This window comes from Tyto alba, unplaced genomic scaffold (genome assembly GCF_018691265.1).
Source record: "Tyto alba isolate M040663 unplaced genomic scaffold, T.alba_DEE_v4.0 Super-Scaffold_41, whole genome shotgun sequence".
NCBI classification, from domain to species: domain Eukaryota; kingdom Metazoa; phylum Chordata; class Aves; order Strigiformes; family Tytonidae; genus Tyto; species Tyto alba.
The window spans coordinates 4,561,202-4,589,168 of NW_024881317.1; the positions used below are offsets into that span (position 1 = coordinate 4,561,202).

Here is a 27,967-nt window from a genome sequence, read left to right on the forward strand (position 1 = left end):
AATTACCAACTGGAGTATACTTGCACTTGCTTGGTATCAAAGTCTTCCATAAAGAATAGCAATTTAATGCAGATTTGGACAATGCTATGTTAAACGTGGGCCTTTATTTTAAATATCACTGCAATAAAATTAAGATAACTGAAATACAGGTATCAAACTCTGTGTGTGTGACATGAACCATAGGAAAGTTAATCTCACATAACACCTCCGGTTCTACACATTCTCTTTAAAGGCTTTTTTCATTTAGATTTAGTGTCAGTAAATGATGCATTTTATTTTGCCTCAATTTATTTAATAGACTAGCCAAGTAAAAACAAGGATGTCGATAACAAGTATTATTTTAACTCTCTCACAATGGTAAGTATAAAAGAAAATTATATTTGGCCAGCAAGGTCAAAATGGAAATCAATACATTCTAAAATTCTTCTATTGCACAGCACTAACAATTTGTATTTGTTCACTTTCAAAGACTGAGTGACTTTGTTCTCCAAGCTTCCCTGGGCACTCAAGTCCTACTAGTAAATTGCATTTGCTTAATGCACAGGTAAAATCAACTACCCGTTAATATAGCTAAATGAGCTTAGGGAAAAAAAACAAACAAACAAACAAGGGTACCAAAGAGACAAAAGTATAAAGTACATTCATAGATAAATTTATCAAGTCTTAAGAATTTAAGTGGAAAACTTTTAACACTCAACCCTAAAAATTACAAAAACTAAGCTTCAAAAGCTAAGTTTTTCTTGTCACAAATGTTCATTTGGTACAACAAAACAGAATCTCAAAAATTTCAAACTAAGAAATTTTACACAAAAAGAAGTTTTACAAGGAAAATGAGCAGTAAATTATTTTATTTACAGATAATTTTCTTCTGAAAACTAAACACCTGAATAGGCTCTATGAACTAACAACTACTAAATTTCATGAACAAGTTTGCAGACATGTGCTATAGGAGCAGATACACACTTTTAACTTTTACCAACCTCATTATGGTAGTGATGGAAACAATGAACTGCAGGTTTTGGTATTTATTTTTATTTATTTTAAAACAAAGTCACTAAAGACAGTAAGCATGGACGTAATCCTCCCAAAAAGCTGATTTCGTTTGTATGGCTTACTTCATCTTTGCTTAGGACCTTCCTGAAATAATTCAGTGCAGCAAAACAAAGTTAGAGCCCTTTGACAGTACAGCATACTGAAGTCAGTAAAGCATTTCTGATGTAAACCTGGAATGTGCAAAGCAGTTACTACTACCATTTCCTTTTTCACACATTTACAAACTGATGAAAAATTTCAGAGAAGACAGACACAGAGTTTAATATCTGTTCAAAGCTGAGGTTCTTTGAAACCCTGACTAAACACTATTGAACAGATTGTCTGTATTAAATAAGTTTTCATGCTACAGAAACACAAATACTGTTTGTATATGAAACACATCTTTCTCAGCATACATCCAACTCTCCTTCTCAGAGGTTTATTCTCAGCCCTGTCAATACACATCTGTCTCCACCCATGTGAACAATGACTGGCAAATGTTTATGAGAGAGGCCGTAAGCATCTTAAAACTCCCTCTACATTCAGTTTTGCTTTTGGATAACAGTTCTAAAAAGAAAGACTTTTACAAGTATTTTAAAGAGCATCTGTTCTGAAGTTTCAGAAGTGAACTTCATATATATCACATGTGCCTTGAAGCAGGCAATCAGTAAAGTCAGATTGTTACTATCAGAACCATCAGCAGAATTCAGTGCTGACAGATGAGTTACAAACCAACTTTTTCTGAAACTCCTTTACTTAGGAAGCTAGTCTGATATTAAGCACTATATGACTGCTCAAGTTCAGTTTAATTTCTTGGAATATGTTAGCTTTCAATAGTAAGTGATGATTTTTATAAGAACAGACGGTCAAAGGGAAGAGACCAGAAGTTCCATATTCTTCCTCTCATAAAGACAGGCCAATACATGCATTGCGCAAGAAGGAGAATCCACCTCATGACAGCCCCAAGCTACAGTGCTCAGAATGTGACTGTTGCCAGACATAACATGGAAAAACCCTTGTATCAAATTCCAAAGAAGAGGTTTTGCTGTGAGATTCAGCATGTCGAGGGAAGAAGTTCCAAAAGGAGGGGAATGACACCTTAAAAAAAGTCACAGTAATAAACACAACAGTGTTTACATTTATTTTCAGTGGTACTGAAGACAGCTGTACAGCAAATCAGCCAGACAAGCTATGAAGCATCATACCTTCTCAGTTACGAAGATTATCAGAGATACCACCAACAATCTGTGGGGCTGGAGGGGATTTGCAAGAGCTATGAATTGAGTATGGATCTATAAAGCTTTAGAGCCCATGTAGTTAATACATAAAATTAAAGCAAATCGGACTGTTAGTTTTTATAGCCTTTATGGATTTTCAGATACATTTATGTAACACCTTCAAACACTCAGAGCAAGACTACAACACAGAATTACATACCTACAAAATTAAATTCCTGGTAGCCTGCTTTTCTACATCATAGATTCAGCTCCACAGGAGTTAACGCTGACCAAAAGCAACCAAAGCCCCTCCACTTCTCCTTCCTCTCAGTCAATATGCAGTCAATAAACTCACATAAAACAAACACCACAAATGGAGTTATTACTGAATTCAAACACAACTGTGGCCACTTCCAGAGTTATTTTTTTTTGTGGTATATAACTGTGTCACAATGAGTCCTCTTTATAAATCTCAAACCCAAGTTCTCAAACAATCAAAACATAAAAACCAAATAATTCTATTTGACCTTCATTATTTAGGTCTACATGCCAGGTCTAATCAGTTCTCACAAGCACATTCCACTTTTAAAAACCAGACTGTAGAAATACATATTTCAAACTAAAAGGAACAGAATGCATTGTTTTGATGCTACAGCCTGAAGCCCTTTATCCGAGCTTTATCAAAGTATACTCTATCACTGATCAAAGCAGCAATGACAACTTAATGTTCTTAAAGTTATATATTGCTGCATAAACTTCCCACTTTTGTCTTGTGGCCTCCAGCTTAGCATGTCATTGGGAGTATATTCAAAGGTCAAGAGACTTTCTTTCAAAAATCCTCTGTTCCCAAGTGGCAGCTCTAATGACTGCAGGAGTGGAGAGCAGAGCAGGGTAGATTAATTCCATTAAGGCTCTGTTGTCGTATACCCTAGAAAATTCAGGTTGCCATTTCTTCTGTCAGATGTGTAAAAGACTACTTTGTGCATTACTGAATAAACTATTTGCATGTGGTAGCAGCATTTCCACGTCACCCTATTACTGATTTTATTATCTAAAGATCTCTTCTCACTCTAGTACTGAAATCAGTATTTCATTTTAAATTCCTTTCAATTTTATATTTTGTATATGCCATGTGACTGGCTGCCTTTTTAAAGCAAAGTCTGGCAGTTACTTGGATATGCAAGACTTTATTTTAATAATTTACTGAGAAATCGCGAATTGAGTTTACTAGAAAAACATTATGCAATTTTATATTTAATGAACTGTGTTGAAGTGAGTTGGCCTTAGGACTCCTTATTTAATAAAAAGGCATAAGAACATGCAACATAACTACCATGCTTCTACAGTTATATTTAAGATCTCCAACATCTCCATAACGTTTTAAAGCTTTAGATGAATGCTTGTCACGATTACTTAAAAGCACTCTCAACATCTTCAAAATTCCTGTCCACCCCCACAGACAAGAGGAAAACCCCTGGAGAAGCAAGGTTTACAGTGACTTGAAAAAGCAAGGACTGCCAAACAGAAGAATGAGCCAGGATTCAAGAGGCAGTACCAATCTCCTAACAACAGAATCCAGTGAAATCTGCTCCTATACTCTCAGGAATGTGTGAATAGTCCAAGTACCTCAATATTAGAAGCAGCACTCAAATTCCTTTATCTCCTATCTAAAAGCCCTTGAGGGGGACAGCTACCGGGGGAAAGCCCATGGCCCAGAGCTTAGAAAACATACGTGTTCCTGCAAAGATTCTGATTTTCACTGCAAAGCCAGAAGCACAACACGCTTAAGAGCACCACAGGTAATAATTAGGTTGGCTCTTCTATGCTCCGTCCTGATTTCACCTACATCTCACCAGGTTTCTTACTATTTCCTTTTCAGAGAAGGAAAGGAACAGGGAGGGGGGGTGGTGAGGTATGTGGCTGGTGGGTCTAGATTCTGCAAGTTTGTCATATGGTAACTTCCACAATGATCTCATGTGGAATAGTAGGGAACAAATGGCAACACTGGCCCATCCTCAGAAACTAGTTTCAAAGCACTAAAAAGTTAGCTGGGATTTTGATGCTTCAGAGAAAAAATAAAATAAAATAAAATAAAACATTGAGCAACAGGTCACAGGTGGCCTTGCACTGACCTCTTACCCTCTAAAACCACGTTTGTTCTCCAATATAAAAGCATTTTAATGATTAGAACTCATGTGGTGTCACTCTGAGAGATGCCTCTTCCCAGACATACGATGCCACCATATCTTTCACTAAGATTCTGCAGTCAGTAAGAATTTTCACATAAAAAGGGAACCTTTACAGGTCAGTCTCTGCCCACATCATACAAAGAATTAAAATTAAATTAACATGGTCTGAAATGCTGAGGTACAGAACTCTCAGACATTCTCAGATCTATTAATGAACTCAATTACATGAGCAATCATTTATGCTTTAAATACACTCAAAACTCAGTCAGGCAAAAATTTTTCAAGTTCAAGCATAACTAAAACCAAAGTAAGGAACTATGAAAAAGTATGATTGATCCAAAATCATTATCATCTCGGTAAAATACATAAGAAGAAAAAGAACCTGAAATCGGTAAAGTTACAACTTTGAGCAACTTTTAAATATTGTAAAACTAATATTAGAACACTCAAACACTTGGTCATTAGGCTCCTGCTTCAGTAGCATTTTAGCCTTCAATTTATTGACATGAAATCTCAACTCCAGTTTCAGTTTGTCCCTGATCACTCTTCCAGATAGGTAATGACCACTGAAGTTGTTTTAAGATCCATGTTTTATAAAATTGCAGGTACTTGGGAATATGAGGCACTGAGCCATATCATTTTTATTTTTTTTTTTTTAACTAAAACTATGCTCATTAAAATAGCTTAGTTTCCAAATACTTTTTCCAGTGATTGCTCTAAATTAGAAGAGCAGATTTTAAGATGAAATTTTCTAGGCCAATAAGCCAATACACAAGGCAATATTTGAATATGTAATTTAAATGTTACAATGAAAGACATTGATGGCTTCTTCCAACTGTTTCCTATTAGTTTTCAGATTAATGAATTACAACACATACATACTTAGCACATGCATTTTTGAGAACCTGCTGTGCAACACCATAATGAGGAATACCACAGGCCATTGTTGAAAGAGATAGTTTTGTTGGGGTTTTTTGTTTCTTAATGTCATTTCTGCTACAGTTACGGGAAATATTTCAGTTCCAGTACATCCAATAGAAGCCTATCTGGAAGAAGTGCTGGAACAAAAACATACATTAGAACAACACTTTAAGCTTAAAATAAAGCTCTAGAATTTTTCTGACTATATGGTTATACTACTGGTTTTGCAACCAGCATCCAGTGACATTATGAACATTCCATGGTATACTAAAAAATGTACGATACTAACAAAGAGGCTTTTAAAAGCCCCTCAACAGGAGGGGAAGTGGAAAAAAATAACTATAAGAAGGTGCAAGCAGACAAATAGAGAATAGTGAGGAGCTCTGTATACACAGATGACTCATTCTGACATGCTATACAGGTGAGGGTATACAGGAAAAACTTCAGTTAATGAAAATTTCCAGGAATTTAATGGAATTTTTTTATTCTCTGTCTTCACTCCCCTCCCCATAAATTTAAAGCACTCAGAAGTACTAGTAGTCCTCCTGAGAATTTAACCCAAAACAAATGTTTGAGCAAGGCAGACTCTGTTATAAAATATCACACAACCAACATCCTTTAATTAAATAGGTACCACTGTGTTTGGACATGCATGAAAGCTGATCTGTAACGAATACCACTACCTGTGCTTTGGTCACTTCTGTTTAGGTCAAAGTCCAATGACTATCAGTAACCATCCACACTGCCATTTTGCTCCTAACCCTTCAGAGATCACTCTCTGCTATAATTTTGTAGGGGAAATTTTTCTTATAAAAATTTCCTAACAGGCTGTCAGGACAGGGCTGGTTTAGAGTTTATACAAGATGAAAACATGTAAAAATCTTTTCCTCCTAGAAATCCAAAGAATGTCTTAAAGATACTATCAAGTATTTTGATTCAGGTATTGTGCTTCTACATTAATACAGCATAATTACTCAAGTGTTATGAATCCTGATGTGAAAAAAAAAAAATACAGTAATAGGCAAGCGTGGGTAAGTTTCTCATTGATTTAGGTAAAAAAAATTGTTCTTGTTAAACTAAGACCTAATGTAAACCTTAGTACACCGACTCTTGGTTTTAGACAGTAAATAGGATCTAGAAATGAATTATTAAACAGAACATATATTTTTACAGATCTGTGCAAAGAAAAACCTATTTTTGATCATTAGGCAACCACTTACTTCAAGGAGAGCAACATATTATGATAATAATTAAAAGAGATTTTTATTTAAGAGTCTATGCTCCTTTAAATAGTCACATACTTACAGAGTGCAAAGCTCATGTAACCTAATCTATGTTTTCCTCAAATCCCCACAAGTCCATTTACTTAAAAACACCACACTCCTGGATGGGTGCCTGGCGTACCAAGCCTGTCCCGTCGTGCATATTTTTATACATGTTACTAAATTAGGAAAGCAGAGTGGACTAAGGTTATGCCAACTCTGAAAAAAGAACAGGGTCTGCATCAGTTTGTGCCTTTGCTTTTAAAGTAACAATCATTATAAAAAAAAAAAAAAAATTGAGCTTTATTAGGTATCAAAGTGATCTACCATAATCAAAGACAGTAATGAAAGCAGAAGGGAAATATAGGAGGGAAAAAAACAAAGAGCCCTCCCATTTTAAAGGCTCTAAACTAAAATATTGAGAACAAGTTTAAAAAATGAGTTAGAACTACATATTTTAATGCCAGGGTCTAAAATAAGAATAGAATTATTGGCATGCAGTACCCACGATCAGTGAAATCTACTGTCAAAAGGAGGTAGGGAAGAAGTTGTGTTTATATGCCTTTAATTAAGATTTACTGAAATACCTTATATTGAGCTCTATTCAGAATTACTAAGTTGGGTATTCAACAAGTCTCTACCACTGACTTATTGGTATGAATAATAAATACAGATATTGTACTTTATAGTGACTTAAAAAAAGTGAGAAATGAATAAGTAGTTTTTGTGTCTCCAAGTTTCTCTTGCTGCCAATTAGCAAAGCAAATTCCTAAGCAAAACAGACTTAGGAATAATCAGTTAAGATTCCGAAGGGTACTTTATAAATAGACAAAGCAGTAATCAACAATTACTGTTTTATTTATAATTTTAATAAAAATTGAACCCTTCTTTGAATTGAAAATTGAACCACTGAAGTTACCTATGCAAGAGAAAATAATCTAGTATTTATCTGTAAATTATATTTTTCAAAATTCATCTCCATGAACTCTTCCAGCCTTGTAGAAGCACAAGTTCTTTCAGTCACAAAAACTCACTGTTCTTACCACTATTAATTTCCTATTAACTTAGAGGTTTGTTAATTATGGAGAGATAATTATTAATTTCCTAATAACGGGTGGAAAGACACAATCCTCCCCAATATTAAATATGATCAACCTCAAAAAGGTGTGGTCTTAACAAATGGAATGGGAACACCCAAGTTCTATTTCTGGCTAACACTGACTCCTGCTGTGGCCTGGAGCAAATCACTTCTGTTAAAAACACTTTTTTCCTTTCTGTAAAATGAGGATAACACTCCCTTATCAGCTTCACAGGATCTCTCTCAAATGCTTTGAAGATGAAGTTTTATAAGCCTACAAATGTATTTTAATGAGGCTTAAACTGACTATATTTCTAAAACATTTTGCCTTAAAAAGGAAAAGGATTTGAACAGAAATGAAATGAGGAGTGTATGTGCTATTAGTCCCCCCTAAATATTTTTGCAGTTTGCACTTTCAGAACACCAAAAGCAGATGAATAAGTTTTCCTTCAGATGCTACCTAAATCAAGCAAAATTGCAAGAAGTGGAGGCAATACACATAAGCCTCAAGAGACAACACGGAAATGTCAGTTTGAAATGGAAGCCACACATTTCCCTACAGGGTAAAGAAAGGGCATTTGCTAAACCTGCCTTTGACTTTTGCAGAGATGTGTACCCTCCTTCAGCAACAGCAACTGCTGGTGCTCCCCAGTCACCTGCACTTTCACTTTACAGATTAAAGAAATAGCATTACACAGTTTACATGAGGTTTGGTATTTTTGACTGCATTTTATTTTTTCCCCCTCGAATCAACATGCTAAACTCTTGGTTTTATAAAGTTCCCTGTCAACAAACACAAAGGGAAACTTGGTCTAGACCAGGTAAAGACAACCACTGATACTTTTTTATTTTTTTCCCTTCTTAAAGGGAACTTTGCCAAAAGATGGGCTGGGATCATAAACCATCCCCTATTCTTTGTTTAATTACTTAGCTTTTGCTCTTGACTTGGCAAAACATTAAGCTTTTCGTTTTAGTAAATCTATAATTAACTCCAACATGTGCTGAATAAACATAACCTCATTTTTAATTAAATCTTAGAACAAGATGCTACAACTTGCCATTTCTAAGGAGAAGTATCTCTCAAGTAATGTGCAATAAAAAAAAAAATCTAATCCTTGTCAAATACAAAACTTAAGTCCAACTTTTGAGTATAACCTACCCTCCTTTAAGTAACCTGTTGTCCAAACGTGTTCACTAACTACAAGATCAAAATGTAAACCTTAAGAACCATCATGTCACACTGAAAGTTCCCAAGACTAAAGTGAAATCAAACCTAAAGGCTAACATAGCAAATCAGATATAACCTTGGCTTTGAGACTCCTGAAGAATATTTTCTCCAGTACTCCTCACCAGATTTTTTTTTTTTTTTGGAGATGATGTAGTAATTCTCCACAGAAAGATAAAATAAATACAATTTTTCAAGAATGGAAGGAGTTGAAGTATCACATGCATTATAAACAATGGGGGACTTTTAAATTAGTCATTCGTAAGAAGATTCAGAAAATTTATATCTGACTGCACATTCATATAGGACTAACTCCATAATTCAAAATTAAAATGAGACATCAATTCTCCAAATAAAGAGAAACCTCTAAAAAATCCCCATAAAGCTAAGCTACTGTGAAAGCATAATGTCAACTCTACGTCAAGCTTATAGACGAACTAATGGAATAATATGAAATAATAACCATCTTTTGTTTATCCTGCAACTCTAAGATTTTTTTCAAATAATATCTCTGGCATTACTTATTTCCAAATGACCCTCAAAAACTTAGATTAAATGCTACAGTTCAGTAGTAGAAAGCTTCAGAAAACTTTACTTCAAGAAATATATATAACTGAGACAAAGAAAAGAACCAAGAAATTGTTGAAACTACATGGATAAAGCTAAAAGATTTACAGTTTTCAGGACAAAAAAAATGCTGTGCATTTCAATGAAAATAAGTACTCAAGAGAACTTTATAATATTAAACCTCATCTTCTTACTTATCTCTTTCAATCAGCTCTCCTCTCAAAGACAGAGTCTCTGAGTTAATGGTTCTTACTACCACAGAATCTAGATATTGATGACTCTGCATTAGGCAGAAGCTGGTCCACTTATTAGCCTTATCCAAAATGTATTCAAAACATGACTTCAAAAGAGTTTCACAAAGCATTTTCTTCCAGCCATTTTATATTATATTTCAATTTCAACAAGCTTATTCTGGACAAATTTTTCCCTTCACTTCTCATCAAATTTAGCTTCGTCATCTTTCAACAGTTTAATGATGCATGATGGAAGTCCCATTGTTTCAGTGGTAGTGCACAATTAAACGAAGTGCCTTGAGACCAAAGTACGTGATCTTGCCCACGGGTGATGCCTATTTGGTAGTGTACTAAGCACAAAGGTAGGATTATCATTTACAAGAGTGCCACAGCATAGATAGTGTTTTCTATTCTCCAAGGAGCACAACTTCCATGCTTCATCTAATGCCCTTTTCCCCCGCATCAGTCCTCTACTGCCTGATTTTTTCAGCAAACTTTGGCTTACGTATTCATGCTGTCTGCATGTATTCTCATCATTCTCCCCCATATCCTCCCTTAAGGTAACTTTTTAAAAATAGTTGGACAATCATAACCAAACCTGAGAAAAGAAGAGAGATCTTCATTATTAAATTCTCACAAGTTCTATGAAAACAGATACTTAAAGACTAAAATCTTGCCCTGAACCACAGCACGGGCTCAACCTTTATTAGTCTGAAGAATGTCTGCAGTCAGACTGAAGACATAAGTCTTTATAGGGCTTCATTATGCATACTACTTGTTTTAAAATTAAGAGTTATGCTAGATTTCTGTAAGGTAAATCTTAAATACCAAAAATGAACATTAAGAACACAAATGTGGAACAAAAATATTAAAAATGGATAATGAAGCAACATATGCTATTACCTGCATTGTTTCTTTCGATTTTTAATCACAATTAAGGAAGACACAACAGAGAATCATTCTTAAAATATAAAATGCAGTAGAAAAGTGTGCATGTTCAGACACTTAATGGCAAACATTTACCATCCAACTGTTCTGCAGTTGTAATGAAGAGATTTTTTTTAGCCACTGATTAAGGATATTACTAAGAGTATCCTCCTAGATATCCATGTAGTTTCAACAAAAACTGAGGGCACTCGTAACACCAGACACTACTGCTAAGGGAGAGACAAGAGGAGTGACACAGCAACAACTCCAAAGTAAGCTTTTTATGTGATGACATCATTATGCTGAAAGTTGGCCTATCTGGTTACACAATGTGAACACTGATCAGCCTTTCTTAACTGGATCCTCTGTTGTGATAAACTGTTCACTGCCATTTGTCTGACATGTGCAAGTCTAAGTCTGGAACGAAATTATGGTCTTGAGTTTTAAAATGTTACTTCCATAAATGACCACCACCTATTCCTGAAATCTGTGTTTTAATGCAGATCTTTACAGCCAACACAAGCTGCACTAGTAGAAGCTAAATTATATCTTAAATGGTTACTTATTATAAATTAAGAGCAATTAAGAGCTGTCTTTCCCTAACAATGCATTGCAATGCAGCATCTGCTGTAAAGAAAGCAGTTAACACACAGTAAAATGATGTACTGCAGTGAAATCATATCGTAGTTCGTTTTATTAACTTTGCTAGCTTTCCTGACAGAATGCTGTTCAACACTTACAAAGATTCATGCTACCAATATAATTAAAAGATAAAACAATTCATCAAAAGTTAGTTTTGCTCCATATTTCAATTATTGAACATAAATGTTATTTTCAAACTCGAAGATTTTGTTATAAAGTCATCTTTGAAATCTTTGCAATTTTGCAAAGAAAAACTATAAAAATATGCTTGGAAGCCCTCTTGAGGAAGTGTTATGTTTTGGAAACGCTCAATGCAGTAGATAAACTCTCCAGTGGGCAAACCCTCCAGTGTAAGTGAAAGACTAATCTTGCTTGGACTGATAACACTCAAGCTGTATGACATCCAGTCATGTTGATAGTGACAGCATCTGAACCGACAGGATTAGTAATGATAGCAGTAATGGCATATCTGTAAACTGATGGTACACTACCAGTAAAAGCAGAAAGACCAGACATCACTGGGTTCTCTGATTCAAAAGCAGGCACCGACAGTATTACTTCTAAACATGCAACTAAACACACTTAGGACAATGCTCAGTAAAAAATTTTGTAAACTTCAGGAGATGAAATGCAGTGTGCCTATGCAGCTGATACCAGTTCCTAATCAAATGTGGTAGACTCAAAATCAACTCTTCAGTAATGTAAATGATCCTTTTGAAAGTCTTTTTTGGAACCTTTTTAAGTTAATGTGTGAAGTTTTGCAGAAAATGTGTTACTTTTTCTTTGAACAAGTCTTTCTTTCATGGTACAGCACCATAAGGTAAATTATCTTTGAGGAACATAAAGCACACTTAAGTAACTCCTTTCTTTTGAATGTAGGACATCTGAAAATTGATGGAAATTTTATTGGCCTTGGGTCATAATGTTTAACAGGTTTATCTAATTTCATCTCAGAGCACTCACATAGTCATATAATTTTTTTTCTTTCTAATCATAATCATCCTTTGACTTGTCTTACTGAACTTATTATGCCTAAAAAAGTACAAGGAAAGGACAGATACATTTCTGCACCCAAAGCTTCAAGGAGTAATCACAGTATTTTTCTTGAGAACAAGCAATGTAAACTTACAAACACATGAAGGTCACACTGAGAAGTTGGTTAAAATCAGAGCCAAAAGCTAATCCTGTTAGATTAAGTTAGACTAGTTTTTTGAAATGCTGGCCTTAGATTTTTTTTATCATCTCTGCAGATCAGAAAATGCTAATACATCAGAGAAAGATTAAAAAATAAAATAAAATAAATAAATCACCATCATGTTATGTGGAAAGATATAAGGGTGATGGGAGAAGAATAATCAGTCATATCTGCTTATCAAACTATTTAAAAGGTAAAAAAAAAAAAAAAAAATCATTCAAAACCTGCCTATCACCAACTTTTGTTGACTTTGTGTCACATTTACTTTGAATAATTTTTTTTTTTTATTTTAAAGTAGCCAGACAAAGATTTGTTATTTACTGTCATAGTGAGGTAGAACTGCCATAGGCAAACCTACTAATTAAGAATATACAAGTATGGGGCTGTTGGGCAAAAAGTAAAAAAGGAAGGACTATAATCCTTTGTATTCTGAAAAAAAGGAAGAAACATCACTATCAACATGACAATTGTCATTGGCATTTTGTGTCTTCTCAAGGTAGTTCAGTATTTTCTTGATACAATAGCAAAGACTGTTAAATAGATAAATTTTTTTCCCGCTTCAGAAGCATTTCTCAGGACTTTTCTTTACCTCAAGTACACACAGCATAGCTTTTTTCTAACTACAGAGTATATTTAGTACAATATATAAAATGGCAATCCCTGCCTAATCTTTAAATGCAAGTTGTACCATGGTTCAACTGTAAGATACAAATAAACCTAGAGCAGATCGCTATGCAAACTAAATTCGAATGGAATTTGTCATTGCTGTAATCCCTCACGCATTTGTACTTACCTGCAGGTAAATATTTCAGCTGGTTGTTAGCCAAGCGAAGATGACGTAAAGATCTCAGGCGGCCAATCTCTGGACACACAATTTCGAGGGCATTATCACTTAGGTCCAGAAACTGCAGTTTAACGAGGGAGCCAATGGCTTGTGAGAGAAGAGATTAAAACATGAATGTGACCCAGCAGTAATGTTAAAATCTTAATAGGACTATGAGAGGATAAAAAACCACAGTACCTAACACCTATGTCTGATCAGATTTTGACGTATTAAAGCCGGTCTCACAACTGAAAGCCTAATTTGTGGAAATGCTTATCTATCTAGCAAGCAGTACTAAGACAGGGAGAAAAAATAGCGATGTACAGAATACTCCAATTTCTAGGTTCTCCTCAGACGATTCTGCTCCAAAATCATTTTTTCCGTGCCCTTGCATCTATCCAATTTATATATTCATAAAGAGTTTGAAGTACTTTCCTGAAGTTGGGCACATAACTACAGTTAAGACAAGGAAGACAAACTAGTACAAGTTCTTGGTACCTTAAGTTTCAAATCTGCCATGATCTAAACCAGCAGAGTATTCTGTGTGGTAACTGTCTGAAATCAGGAGACACTCTGGATTTTTGTTTCTGTAGATGAGTGCCATTTAGCCTTTTTACTTTCTGCAATTAGAACTGAAGCAAACAGCATTTAGGTGCATTTGAGAATTCATTAAAAGAATTTAACATAGCATAAACACGGATATTACCAACTAAGAGCTACACCAGTATATTTTGTATGAAAATCTTTAATGTTTTATGGGAAAATAAAGGAAAATAGGCCTCTTCAAAGAAGAAAAATTAATATTTTATGATTCCTGCCACTTATTATGAGCTGGTAGATTACTTACCTTCAGGTACAACAACTATGTTATTTGAATGAAGGTACCTGGGGGGAGGAGAAAAAAAGCAGAGGACACCACCTGTTACCCTCAAGGACTTCTGCTACATAGTCAGTTTGCAAAATATCCAATTTCAGACTGAAAGAGCACCCTCAAAGCCATTCCTCTCTATGACCACAAAAGCTGTGGAAATTGTATAAACTCGCAATGGATAGGTACTTAAGTTTCACTCAGACTATTAAATGATTAACATAAAAATAAAAAAGAATGATATACAATTATTTAAAACAAAGCATTCACAGTTAGAACAATAATGGCCTTTAGTTTTGAGAGTTATAAGAGGAAAACAAAAAAGAGAAAGAATAAAGCAGATAGAATAACCAGAATGAACCATATTTGATCACCAGGTTATTCCATGCTAAATGCTAGGCAAGAAAAAAGCCCAAACCCACATAAGTTACACAACTACTAACATTTTCCCCTGCACGTAAACTCTTACACCTTTACTGACTGGAGAAACAAACACATGATCTATTCACTGCAAGTGGGTTTTTCAAAGCTAGAATACATTTTTCGAAAGAAAACCAGCACCTTACACATGGTCATTTAGGTAGTTACTGAGGGGGGCCAGATCTCTCACTAAGAGTATTCAGCACCCTCTGCTGGAGCACTTCCAGTACTACTAATAACATACAATGTTAAGATTTTACACATTTTAGTTTTCAATCAACATTGCTGCAAAAGAATGAACGGATCTTGTAGAAAATAACAGTAACAAAATTTTCAAATATTGATATCTAATTGTAAATGAATACTGAGTACTCAATGTTCAGCTGCCTAGGCACACAAGGAAATTATTTGTACAGCATATTTTTCCATCCTATTCAAATAGCATTTCCTAAAGTAGGAGCCCGTCTTCGCAGGGAAACAGAGGCAGAACAAGCCAAGACATATGAACATTTCAATTGCATGGAGTATCTGAGCCTTCTCTTTCTTTAAAAATTGCAGACATTTAAAGTTTTCTAAAAATGTAACAAACATAAGGATAGCAGATATGTTTGTAGAAATCGTTATATATAACCTCAGGATGAGAATTCTCCTGCTCATTTCAGCTGCAGCTCCTGCAAATACTTGTGAACTATTTCACTCGAGCTAAAAAAATGTATATTATGAGGGTCTACACGTAATATCCCAGGATTAATGACAAAATATATAAAGAAACACAAACAATACTGAAGATCTTTAAAATGTATAGTGAAATTGCTAAGGGTGTAACTTTCAGGAAAATCAGTTAAGTTTGTCTTTCAAAATTTAAAGCTACTGTAACAAATTATTCTTTAAATAAATCTTTGGTTTGTGGTCTCTGTCTTCTCTGTCAACAAAAGATGTCTCATTGTCTGATCAAAAATTTACTTGTACTATTACAGCTACAAAAATCACAGGCCCACTGTAGTTCTCTCTAGACCACTGGAATGTGTGAGATAATGGTGGTATAACTAAGCTTGCTGAATCCCAAACAATTAGGTTTGACTCCTACAATTCAGTGTTTGCAAGAAATTATTTTAAACTGTAATTTATACAGGTTTTTCCTAAAGGTATCATCAAATAACACAGATTTCCTCATGTTCCATGGCAAATCATTAAATATTAAGTATACTAAATACAAAAATATTTTACTGCTTCGGACCGTAAACATACTCTCAAGGCTCAGACATGATGAGACAAGACTGTCTCTTAAGCAAGTCAGAGACTGAAGTGACCTACAAAACAGTTCAATTATACTGTGGTCGCATGTACCAGAAAGGTGTGGTTTCAAGGGCCAAATTAAGATGACAAGATCAAACGGCTGAATGCATTAGACTACTCAGATATACACCTCCTCCTATTTGCAGCTTTGCATTAAATAAACAGAATCGGTTACTCAACTGAAAATGAGCCAAATGAGTTATAAGGGGGAAAGAGGATGTCCCTTTTAATGCTCCCACCATCAATCCTACCATACAAGGAAATCACAACCTTACAAAAAGAAAAAGGGAAGGGAAAATACCATTGACTCAGGAACTTACAGCTTAAAATTAATTGCCAAAATGATATAATTTATGTGACATCCATTCTTTGGACAAGATTGGATAAACTACTCAGCCTACAGCAATCATCATTAAATAGCTGCTACCCTACTTGCTCACTCCTGCTCATGTTTGACAATCTGTGACTTGGTTCCCAAAAAACTTACTACAATCAGCAAGACTGAGATTATAATACCCCTAGTAGCTGGGGTGGAAATTATCAACTAGGGATGGGCTGGAGGCTGCAACCTGTTACTCTGGCTCTGTCACAACCATCTCACCATTTCATCTGGAAGTTCCAGTGCTTTATCAGGGTGACAACAGTCTACACGGAAGTTGGGGTGTAAGTACTTTTTCCCCCTTACCAGTGTAGACAATTGTATAACAGTTCTTGTTATACAATAAACAATTACAAAAAATATTAACATGGGACTGAATACATCTAGATATACCACCTCTAAATAAAAAAAAAAAAAAAAAAAATCCCCCCAAAAAACCCCAACACCAGAAAACTGGCCCTTTCCTGCCCTCCAAGAAAACCCTTCACACTTATGAGGTCGTTATGTACAAGCAATACATTCTAGAATTATCGTAAGATGGATCAGCATAAAAAAATATATTAGAACTCCTACACAAACTCACAATTCCACGAGGTTTGGAAGCTTCTGTGCAAGGTTTTCTGGCTGAAAAAGAGTTAGAGATTTTTTAGGTTTCACAACAGAAAAAAAAACAGACACACATATTGTGTACCCAACTCATTTTAATAACCATACTAAAACATGGCAGAAGCTAGTCACAGAAAAAGGCAACGAGGAGCTACTATACAATACCCTATTTCCACATCCTCACACATTCTCCATCAGTGCAATCTGGGATATATGAAGGGTGAGCAATTCACTACTGAAGCAGAACTACAGCCTAGAAGTGACATGAACATGTCCTCAACCAAACAGTAGTTAGACTTCTGAGGCTGAAAAAATGGATTACAAAAACCTTAATTTTGAAAATATATTAAAATAATTAAGTTATTTGAAGCCAAAAGACTGCTAAGAAGCTGCAACCTTTACAGACTTAAAGTAGAACAAGTACTATACAAGATGTCTAACCATAATGTATTTTATTTTGTTCTGCTGCTAAATTGGGAAATGATCTACAAACTTTGTGTGGTTTAATCAATTACCACCAAGACAGAAGCGCTGAATCCAAACTCAATTTCCATATTTACATATTAACATGCATATCATTTTCTAACTGCTAACTGATCCCTTGCTGCAATTCTGTTTCTCGATGGCATCTGTAACCATGAACATATAGCACATCAGCTTAATAAGTTTCAGATGTCATGTTGATAACTGTATTCAGTTATTCAGGGTTAAGACAGTTTTAGTCTTAAGAAATCTAAACACAGATATGTTTTACTGAAAAAAGTTTTTACAATACACATATGCAGAAACAAATTAATTTCCTGTTAAAAAAAACCTAGCAATTTTCCCTCTCGTGTAAATTTAAGATTTATTATTACCTAAAATACTTAAATTAGTATTTATAAATTTATTATGAAGGAATATGCTAACCTGAAAAAGTAATGTTATAATATCCTTATGTGGCAAGCATGCCACACCCTAGGTCAGAGTAAAAAAATAGTTTGCTTTTAACTATGGAACAGCAAATGATAGATCAATAAATGAATCTGTTGATGTCAAGACCCAAGAAACAGATTGTAAGTAATCAGTTGTTGCCACCTACTGGAAAGTTTGCTACAGTACATTTATCTTCTCAGCACAGTTTTATTTGGTCAGAGAAAAGCTTAAACTGGGAAAATATGCAAGGGCTGCAACACGCTCAAGCACAACAAATTAAAACTTGAATTTAAAAAATGAAGAGGAAAAGTTAGAAAACAAATTCACTGTCATCCTACACACCTTATTAGAATAAGGATACTAACCTGAATCACAAAGTATTTGCACATTATATATGAAGATTATACTCTTATTCTTGTGTTGACTGCTTCATATTGTAAGACAGCTAAGCTCAGGAGAGAAACAAGTTTATGGTTTAGCAAGACTATAATAGAAGTTCTGCTCGTCTGTTTTAGTACCACAAAAACCATGGGTCCGAGTGAGTTGCTCAATACAACATCCTACAGTGAAATTAAGATTTAAAAAAAACCTACTCGTGATCCATCAGTTGAGAAGTAAACCTAACTGTGGTCTCTGTTGGTGATGTGACAACAAACGATGATAAATGACTCATCAATTCTGCCATCAGTTTAGGGAAACTTGCCCTCAAACCCACTGGACATTTTTCAAAAAGTGAACCTGCTGATCTGTCTGAACAGGACAGCATTGCACACTGAGTTAGTAAATTAAGAACAATTGTTCATTGATATGGCTAGATCATGCTTCTGACAGTGCCATCAAGTCAAACTCGCACTTCCTTTTAATAGATAGGAAAATAAGATCGCTGAATGCCTAATGTTATCAGTGAAACATTAAACAAGAAGTTGGAAGACTTGATGCTCGGATACAGGTGTGCTATATAGCTTCTTGATCCATTCATGATGTCATAGCCCTCTACAATTTCCATCTTGCCAATGAAGACAAAATTAAATTATTCTCAGGCGAGGTATGTATAAATTCTGCCAGTGTAACTATTCCAGATGTTTTCATAGGAGCCATCTGTCAAGGACTAGAGTCATTTTAGAAAAGCAAAGAACAAAAGCTGATTTAGTCAACATTTTTCAGAATTGTGAAGATATGAACCAGTGGGATGAAAGTACCACCCTACTTAAAGAAATATGCTACAGATTTACTTTTGATGATTGCTAATAGTCCATATGCAATTTGAAGTATTTATTGTTGAGTTCATGCTCATCACCTTGCATATAATCAAAGGAGCACAAGATTGAGAAAGACATTAAAACTCCTCTCCTCAGACAGGATCACCTCTCAAAGAAATTGGTACATTTCCTCTTTCAAAGTCTCGGTGAAAGGAATACAGCTTCCTTCAATAACCTACTTGTTTTCAACTATTCTTGGATGAGATTACCTCCTCTGCCCCACCATGTAACTAACTAACTAGTTTTTCACTGAGAGTATTACTTGTCCTACCAACAAAAAGAATTCATTATGAAAGTACTGCTTTGTAAAAATACTGATGACTTGTGCATTCCCCAATTCCTCATCTTCTATTTTTTTTTTTCCCTTCTGTCTTCTCTTTTTGCAAGCAGAATTAACCTAAATCTATCAACCTTTTCTCACACAGCATACTCTCTAGAAATCCCTTGTTGCTGCTTCCTGGGTTCTTTACAACTTACCTAGGTTGTTCATCAGTATGAAACCCCAGACTCAATCTTTGTTCTAGCTTATGCTTTAACAGTATCCAATATTTACTCCCTTCTGCTTTTAATAGAGACTGTGAAACTTCCTATGTTCCAAAAAGACATCTGCATTTTTTGTAGCATGCTGCTGACTTGATCTGTTTTGGTCCACTACAACTTCCAACATCTATTCTGCTGAACAGATGCTCACTGAATTAGATCAAATTTTTTTTTGCCTAGGTCCTAGCTATAGCACTATACACTTGAAAGAGATTTAACCAAGTCGTATTATGAACAAGTTATACTGATGATTTTGAATCCTAATGCTCTACTTCACGCTGTTTGCAAGACATTTTGCCTAGGTATAATCTACATTAAGTATTGCTTCAGTTCCTTTATCCCAGGCCTCAATTACAACACCAAAGAGTATTGGGCAAGAGCTGCCTCCCTCATTTGACACATCTTCTATTGACAGTAACCATGAGTAATTACTCATGCCATCTTTCACATCTATTGACTGGTTGTATTGACAGATATTGAGAGGAAAATGGAACTAAACTGTTACTTGTGAGACTTTGCTTTTGTTTCTATTTTAGAATTGCTTTGAGAAAAACAAAACCAAACTCTAACATGTAACATGTAGAGAAGTGATATGCAAAACTCTCATTATTGTTCCATCTTTTGAGCAGTACAAACTTCATGAACCTTACACCCCTGAATTTCACAAATTGTCAAAACAGAATTGTTTACAGCCTTTGGTTAATTTTTAAAGCAACTTTAATTTGTAACCATGAATCCTATCCTCCCATTAAATTATGAAGCAAAGAACTTGCCCAAAACCAAATAGTGCCAAAATAATTCTCTACAGTACATACAAACTTAAATGACTCATTCAAGATGAAGAAAAAGGCATAAAATCAAAATCCTTTCAGCTTTTCACCCAAGAAGTGAAACCTTTATTGAGGAATTCTAATGTATCATTGTCAAACATTTAGACATTATTCCTTAAACTGGAGTCTCTCTAGGAAGCACTGAAAACAGTATAATTTTGGTGAATTTTAAGTAGTCAGACCCTCCAGATTTTCTCTGCCCTCGCTATTATTTTACCCATCATACCATGAAAGACACACCCCACATCCCCCCCCAAAAAACCCAAAACAAAACAGCAAATCAAAACCTGAATTACTTTGAGACTTGAGTCTACTGACAGTGGCAAGTTTTGACCCTCTATAGAGAGTCCTACCAGCTCAGAATATCTCACGGTTATTTAACCAGTACTTAATTCTGAGGTCACAACATTCATTCAGGATGACAATTTGTTCAGTTCAGGGAAAAATAACAAAATAAAAAACCCCACAAGGGAAAATCCCACAACCCTGAAATTAACTATTTGTTCTCCTATCAACAGCATCCCATAGACACAAGTTTTTGCTGGCACCTTAACAGCAAGCTTTCAATTAGACCCTGGGATTGACAATGCCTTTAAAATAAGGCACACATCAAGGTGGAAGTTGTTTAGCCTAATGAAGGAATGTAGACTAGACTTGCATAGCATCACCTAACAGTAGAAAGGCCTAACCATTAGAGTTTAAAAAAACCCCAAACAACAAACCTCACAAGAACACCTCCAGCAAATCTTCACAAGGGTAACCATAAAATGTCATAAACTTTCATTTATTATACTCTACATTACCTATGCAAGTTCAAACAGAATACAACCAAATACTCATATTTCACAATGGATGACATCATTCAGAATCAGATTTGCTATAAGAGGTTTGGGTTTTTTTTTTTTTCCAATTATCTTGTTTTTTCTGTTCCAAAAGTCAGAATTCCTAAACATACAGACAGTAAACATTACAATAAAGAGGTTGTCGTACCAATGTGGTCAGGGAATTTCTTTTCATATACAGTCTCTCCAAGTACTGCAGCCCCTCATCTTTCAGTAGCTCCAAAGGAAAGTGATGGAGATTTCGGTAATTTAAGAACAAGTTCTTGTGCCTTTCCAGCTTTGCCTCAGAGATTGTTTTACATAGTTCTGATGCCATGACTATTCCTCTTCCCAGCACCACATCTAGTGCATTGCATCTTCTGAAAGCAGACCCATTTCTAGGAGACAAAAAGAGGAAAAACACCCAAACCATTATCAAGGTGTATGCCATGCACTCTCTTGAGGAAATAGTTACTACTTATTACCTGATAATTTGTTTAAATACTCTTGTTCCAGTTAATATATAAAGTACCCAGAAGTTTTAGCATGTTTTTGGACCTGCAATAATAAGATCTTAACATATTGATAATGCTTTTTTTCATCCATTTTCCACAGAACTTTCAGAGAATTCTGTCAAAACTGCCACCACAAGAAAAAAACCCCACAACCTCTCTACTAATCATTACTAATGTCCTTCACCTATTCCCTGAAGTGTGCTAAAAGAAGAATCCACAGATCATAAGAAAAATGCACAGTTTATTAGAGCATTTATCTTCAGATGACTAAAATGCCTTAATGTAGCTTCTAATCAGAATGACAAATAGACAATGAAAGTTTGTTAAGCTTTCCCATATAAAAGCATTGGAAAAATTGATCAGTTGGAAGAGATATTGGGGAGGAAAAGGCAGTTAGGGCATTTAAAAATAATAAACCAAAATATGAGAAATGTGAAACTTTCAGCAAAAGAATTTATAAACAACTACATGTGAGAGCAGATTTTCAGCCGTCTTTCCTAAAAATAAAGCCAGAAAGAACTAAACGTCAAGCTCTAACTGATAATTTGAAGCCCAGAAAACAAAACTAAGACAACAAATTAAAAATTAATTTCTATCTGGAACCAGACTTAATTTAGATTGTTTTTCAGATATAACCAAAATACTAGTCATTATTATGTTGTCTAGGTTTAGATAACACTAGCAATGCTACACCTTTTCAATTGTCTCAGAAGTCAGGAGAATATAATAAATCCAAACTATTAATTTAAAGTTACCAGTTTGCTACACACTCATGGGTATAAATTAATTTCTATTAACCAAAGGCAAGGAATCATAACTGCTTTCCACCAATAACATTTTCTATTTTAGTTTAGTCCTTTACCGAAAAAGAGATTTCCAATCATAACAGATATTGGAAGTAAAGGTACTGAGTTACGAACAAGAATCCTATCTGATTATACACTATTTGTAAACACAACTCCTTATCCATCTGAAGACTGACAACTGGACCATACATATAAATCAAACTACTTTATCAGTTTCCGTAACTCCCTTGATTTGCGGATAAGCATCTTTTACCCTTGACCTAAGTCCTTCTAACAAAACACAACATTTATTTTCTTACAGTCCCATAAGCACTACTAATCACAACTCTGGAGTAATATCCTGCACATCTTTTCTAGTCTCAACTTATCCCCAATTCAATCCATGCCAAGGTCAGTTCTGCAAGTAAATTATTACCCCATTGAAAATCCTATATAAGATTAGAAACTATCAGTCCAACTTTGGTTAAACAGTACTCATATGAAAAGAAGTATCGCTCTAACAGTTGTCTTCATTAGCTGCCTTAAGAAAGGGTACACACACTGCTGGTCCTTGGCAGTAGCAACATTCAAGTTCCCTTAGTTCAGCAAATAAAGGAAATTAAGCCACTACAATTCCAAATTCCACCTATGTGATCAGCACTAAAATAATTAAAGCATTAGAATTTTTAATGTGCATAGACTGAGAGTATTTAAGCGTTAACTGATACAATGTAAGAAATGCTAAAAGAAAGCTAATCTTTCCCCGAAATATTTTTTTTTCAAATCACAAAACACATATGTAAGTATCCAATAGCCTGCCAGTTTGTCCAGAGGCACTTTTTAGGTGTGCTGCACTTGTGGACTTTTCCTCAGAGTTGTGACTCCATACGACAACTGGACCACGTTTAGCCATGGCACACACAAATACACAGACATTCAAGCCCATAAATGCAAAGTCCGGTCATAACCTACTCTACATTGGCTCTTACTTCAAAGGAAAGCCCTCCTACTCACTCTCATCACCAGCCAAACTTTTTTCTGTCTAAATACTTTTTTCCAGAGATGAGACACAGCACTACTGAAAAGGAATAAACACAATCATGGTCTTTAAGGAAAGATGAGGATAGATAATACGCAGTGATGATGGGCCTTTGCAGAGCCAGGTCACTAAGGGGAGAAAACTCCCATTTCACAGAGGATGGAGAAGACAGAAATAAGCCCACACTGAGCACACGAGACAGCGGAGGCTTAGGTAAAGGGCTGAGAAGAGGTGACAACAAGGAGGCTCAGGAGACCCCCAAGACCTGCCGGCCGACTCCAGCCGAGCGGAACTGCTCGAGGGTAACGCGCACACATGGGTGGATAAAAACCTGGAGGAGCCCCAGGACACAAGGTAACAAGACTATGAGGTGGGGCTGCACAGAGCCGCCCTGTTTGGTGCTCCTCAGGCCCTGGGGGAAAGCCGGTCTGCCACGGGTGGGTGCGGGTGAACCGGCCCGTCCCAGCCGTAGGAAGCGGGGGCTGCTGCAGGCGGAGGAAGAGGCGGGAGGCCGCTCCCGGGGCTGAAGCCGGAGAGGGGCCGGCAGGAAAGGGCCTCGGCCCGGGGGGCCGGCGAAGGCTCACACCCCCTCATGGAAAAGGCGCCATGCCCGCGCGGTGCAGCGGCCAGGCAACAGAGCAGCAAAGGCTCCCCACGCACACCCCCAAAACCCGATCCGCCCTATCTCACTCCCCCACGCCGGAGAAAGACTCACTCACCGGTGCCGGTGCCGCCAGAGCGGCGATCGGCCCCGCTCCGCTCGGTGCTGCCGGCCCAAGCACCCGGGGGCGGAGCGGGCCGCAAGCCGCGCGAGACCGCTGCCGCCACACAAATCTCGCGAGTCAGCGCTCGGCCTCGCCTCCCGCCCCAACACCGCCCCCCCTCACCCGCCTCTCACCCAATCACAAGGCACCCCGCCGCCCACCATCCAATCAGAAGTTCTCCCCCCGCCTAGTCTTGTACCGCCTCCCGTGCTCAGCCAATGGGAGGGCGCCCCACCTCAGCGCCTTGTCCGCCTCCTGCTGTGGCCTCGGGGGGGTGAGGAAGCGCCTTTTCCGCCCAGGGGGGTTTCTTGTCGCAATATGGTTTTCTTCCCAGGCGTTCGCACAGTTTCTGGTGTTAACATTTATCCCTGCTTAACGGCTTTTGAAGGAGAATGTAATTTGCAGATATAAGTTGTGGTAGCCAAAGTCCATCTTCCCTGCCAAATTTTGGTGCAACCAACACCACCTTTTTATTCTTCGTTACCAGCAAACTGAAGACCCTTAGGCAATTCTGCCTACACCCACAAGCTGCCCATCATGTCCATTTTTACCCATCATAGTTGGCCTGTTGAAACAGGTAAGTGAATTATGGAAGCTCAATTTACCTCCATGCTGTTCACCTGATTGTGATTTTACATACATTCACACACTCTAAGATGACCCAATACACAAATCCTATGCTGGGAAAGGTCTTGTTGGTGTTATGTCAGTACTCAAATGACAGCAAATTCCTCATACTCAGAATTTTTAACGTTACTGGGTATTAGAAGTTATTTTTTGTTGAAGATTAGCCCTACCAGCTGCCTCAAAAATGAATCCCAGCTGCATAAGTCCTCTTTATAGTTCCCACAGACTAATTAACATAAACTTGTCTTAACAAGATTCACTTAGCAGGTCTGCAAGGAAACCAAGAAGCTGAATGTAGGAGATGAATACCTTCCAGAAGTCATTTCTTCTCTCCTATACATTCACATAACTTTTACTTGAGGCAAAGCAACATGCAGAAAAAGCTTAAGATTTTTTTCTTGCAGACTCATTTCCCTCTTTTTCATTTCTAAATAAAGAATAGCAATCCTTAATTACTCATTTGTCATTTTCCTACACTTGAGGCAATAATTGATTTTGACAAGTATACTTGCTCAGTCTTACTTGCCACTTGCAGTCTTTTTGGAGTTGTTTTTTCAGATAAATAGATTTTCTTGAAATAATTTGAGATTAAATAATTTACCCTTCAAAATTCGACATCTTCCATATTTATCATATACTGCACACATTATTTCTTACTGTGGTTGATAGTACTTGTCTGTTTTTCTCAGCAGGATGTTAAATTCCAGGAAGTGGCTTGCTTGTATACCACCATGGTTTTAAAAACAGCAATTACGTCACACTTCTTAATGTCACTTTAGTCCCACATTATAAATATCTGAGAAATTAAAAGTTAAGCATACTTTAGACTAAAGTAGAAGCTGAATATAAGCACAGTTAGCAACACATTCCTCAGAGGGAATTCAGTGATGTGTCAAACCAAATGTTCTTCTCCAGGATATTAAGTCATTGATCAAGACAGAAACTTCCTTCCACTAAAGTACAGACAGGAAAGATGAAGGTTTTTTCTTGGGAGACATGCTCTTAACAGAGCCAGTATACTTAATGTGTTTACCCATATGTTGTAATGGTTTGGGGTTTTTTGGTTGGTATTTTTTTGAGACAGGGAGGAGATAAGGTTACTGCACTCTCTTGAAAGCAAACTTTTGTCTGTTTCTTTTCTGCTCACAGCAACAAATGGTCTAAAGAGATCAAAGCAGTGCTAAAATGGCTTTGCTTCTTCTCTGTCATGGAAACAAATTCAGCTCTCAGGATGTGCCTTCAGTGATTATAAAACACATTATACACATGGATTCAACACAAACTGCAGGAGCAGTTTAGGATCACTGACACTATTAAAGATGTTAATAATATATATAAAGTACTGGGAGTGTCAGTATTTCAGTGGCAAGTTTTAAAACTAAGTATTTGAAAGAGTATTTTTTAAATCTCTTTTCTGGGAAGGTTCCTACTAGCAGTATTCAAAATGTGTTCTCTCTACTTATAATACAGTAATGTATATGATTCCTTCCACACTATTTTTCAGAAGTGTCTGTAGAGTGAGAGGAGCTGTTCTTTGCCAAGACAAACAAACATCCTCACCTACCTCAACTATATTACATTTTTCTTGATTGTTCCAGAGCTGTGTTCAGGTTCATATCAGCTATATCGAGGTAAGTGCCAGTTACCTTGTAGCTTTATGCTATCCACAAGAATTTCTAATATGATTTTAGTATTTACACGTCACTTTACCTTGTGTCTTGCCTCCTGAAGTAGTCACTCAGGATTCTCTCTCTATTGTCCTGCGTAGCCTGCAATCATCACATTCATTCATTCTCACGTCTGATTTTTTTTTCCCCTTGACCAATGCCATCGTGATCTCCTAGGCTTGTGTCATCAAATTCTGTGCAGTGCCTCTAAAAAGCACTGCTCACTCAGATCGGAAAGCTGATCTTTGAAGCTCTGATCCTGCACAGCACAGGTGTACAGTCTTGCCTGTGTAGTCACAAGGCTAAAAATGATGAGCAGAGCAGGGGCCGCTGGAATCTGATCTTCCATTAAGGATAGTGCTTGACTCATGGTTGCCAAGTCATTTTCATCTAACAAGTGAGACTAGTGGGCTACCCTTTGCTAAGTAGATTTTTACTGTTTCTTTAGTTTAATTTTAATTTTGTGCTCGTGAGAGCAAGGAACAGAAGGGCTTGAAATTTACATTGTGCTCAGAAGGATGACCGATCTTATCTGTGCCTACATAAACTCATAAAACTTATTTTGAAGTGTAGCTTTGAAGACATTGATCTATTTAAGTAGTTTGCAGGTGCCAGTGTATTGAAGACCCACCTTCATCAGCTGGTTTATTGGAACAAATCCAGTAACTGCATTGCTCCAGTAACTTCAGCAAATGGGCACAGCTTCACTGGTGATCCATTGTTCATGCCAAACCTATATAAGCCAGATGAATGTAGTGTGAATAAAAAGAGATGATGATACATTATCTGGTTTATTACACAAAGTAACTATTTGAGACTAACAAATTTGAGAAGATGCAGTTGGAAATATCTGTATAGTAAAGCTGTATGCAACCATTTTCTTTTGTTTTTCCAAGTGAAACATGAAGTTATTTTTATTGAGGTTTTTGTGACAAGATTGCTAGCTCTTGATTTCACAGAACTAGTAAATCCAGAATGTTTTATTGATCTTTAGAATTTGAATTCTGAACACTCTGAAGTTTAGACTCCTTAATAATCCTGGGTGAGTCTTTTCCGGCCAGTACTGTGGATACCACTTATATTCAATCATGCACATTAAATTAGACTTTGTAAGTTTGGATTATGATCAAAATATATCACTGAGCAATTAAAGGTCAATTTTTAGCAGAAGAAAACTTTAGTGTGACTGATGTATGACAGGAAAAGTGTGTTTCTCCTTTAAGGTTGGATAATTACCAAATATTTTTAATCTTTTGTCATTAGTTTAACTAGCAGTACAAGATGGGCTTTCCTGGACATCACTGCATTCTGAGAAATACAATGAA

General features: G+C 36.4%; 1 protein-coding gene and 1 long non-coding RNA gene across 8 annotated transcripts in view; one reads left to right on the forward strand and one right to left on the reverse strand.

Moving 5' to 3' along the window:
• LRRC28 (leucine rich repeat containing 28) overlaps window positions 1–24,411 on the reverse strand; it is a 54,598-nt gene extending 30,187 nt beyond the window's left edge. For 2 of the 7 annotated variants that reach the window (XR_006166568.1, XM_042803857.1), the window contains exons 1-5: window positions 24,304–24,402; window positions 21,415–21,643; window positions 16,858–16,898; window positions 14,159–14,196; window positions 13,282–13,419 (exon numbers count right to left, since the gene is read on the reverse strand). Coding sequence is in view for 3 of the 7 variants with exons in the window: in XM_042803857.1 (XP_042659791.1) it covers window positions 13,282–13,419; window positions 14,159–14,196; window positions 16,858–16,898; window positions 21,415–21,582 (385 nt within the window). In the remaining 4 variants the exon portion in view is untranslated. Of the gene's footprint in view, window positions 1–13,281; window positions 13,420–14,158; window positions 14,197–16,857; window positions 16,899–21,414; window positions 21,644–24,303 lie in introns of those variants that run through there. The other 5 variants (XM_042803858.1, XM_042803855.1, XM_032994334.2 and 2 more) reach the window with 5 other exon arrangements.
• Window positions 24,412–26,479: 2,068 nt separating this feature from the next.
• LOC122154556 overlaps window positions 26,480–27,967 on the forward strand; it is a 42,615-nt gene continuing 41,127 nt past the window's right edge. The window contains exon 1 of the long non-coding RNA XR_006166567.1: window positions 26,480–26,606. This is a non-coding gene — a long non-coding RNA (uncharacterized LOC122154556). The remainder of the gene's footprint in view (window positions 26,607–27,967) is intronic.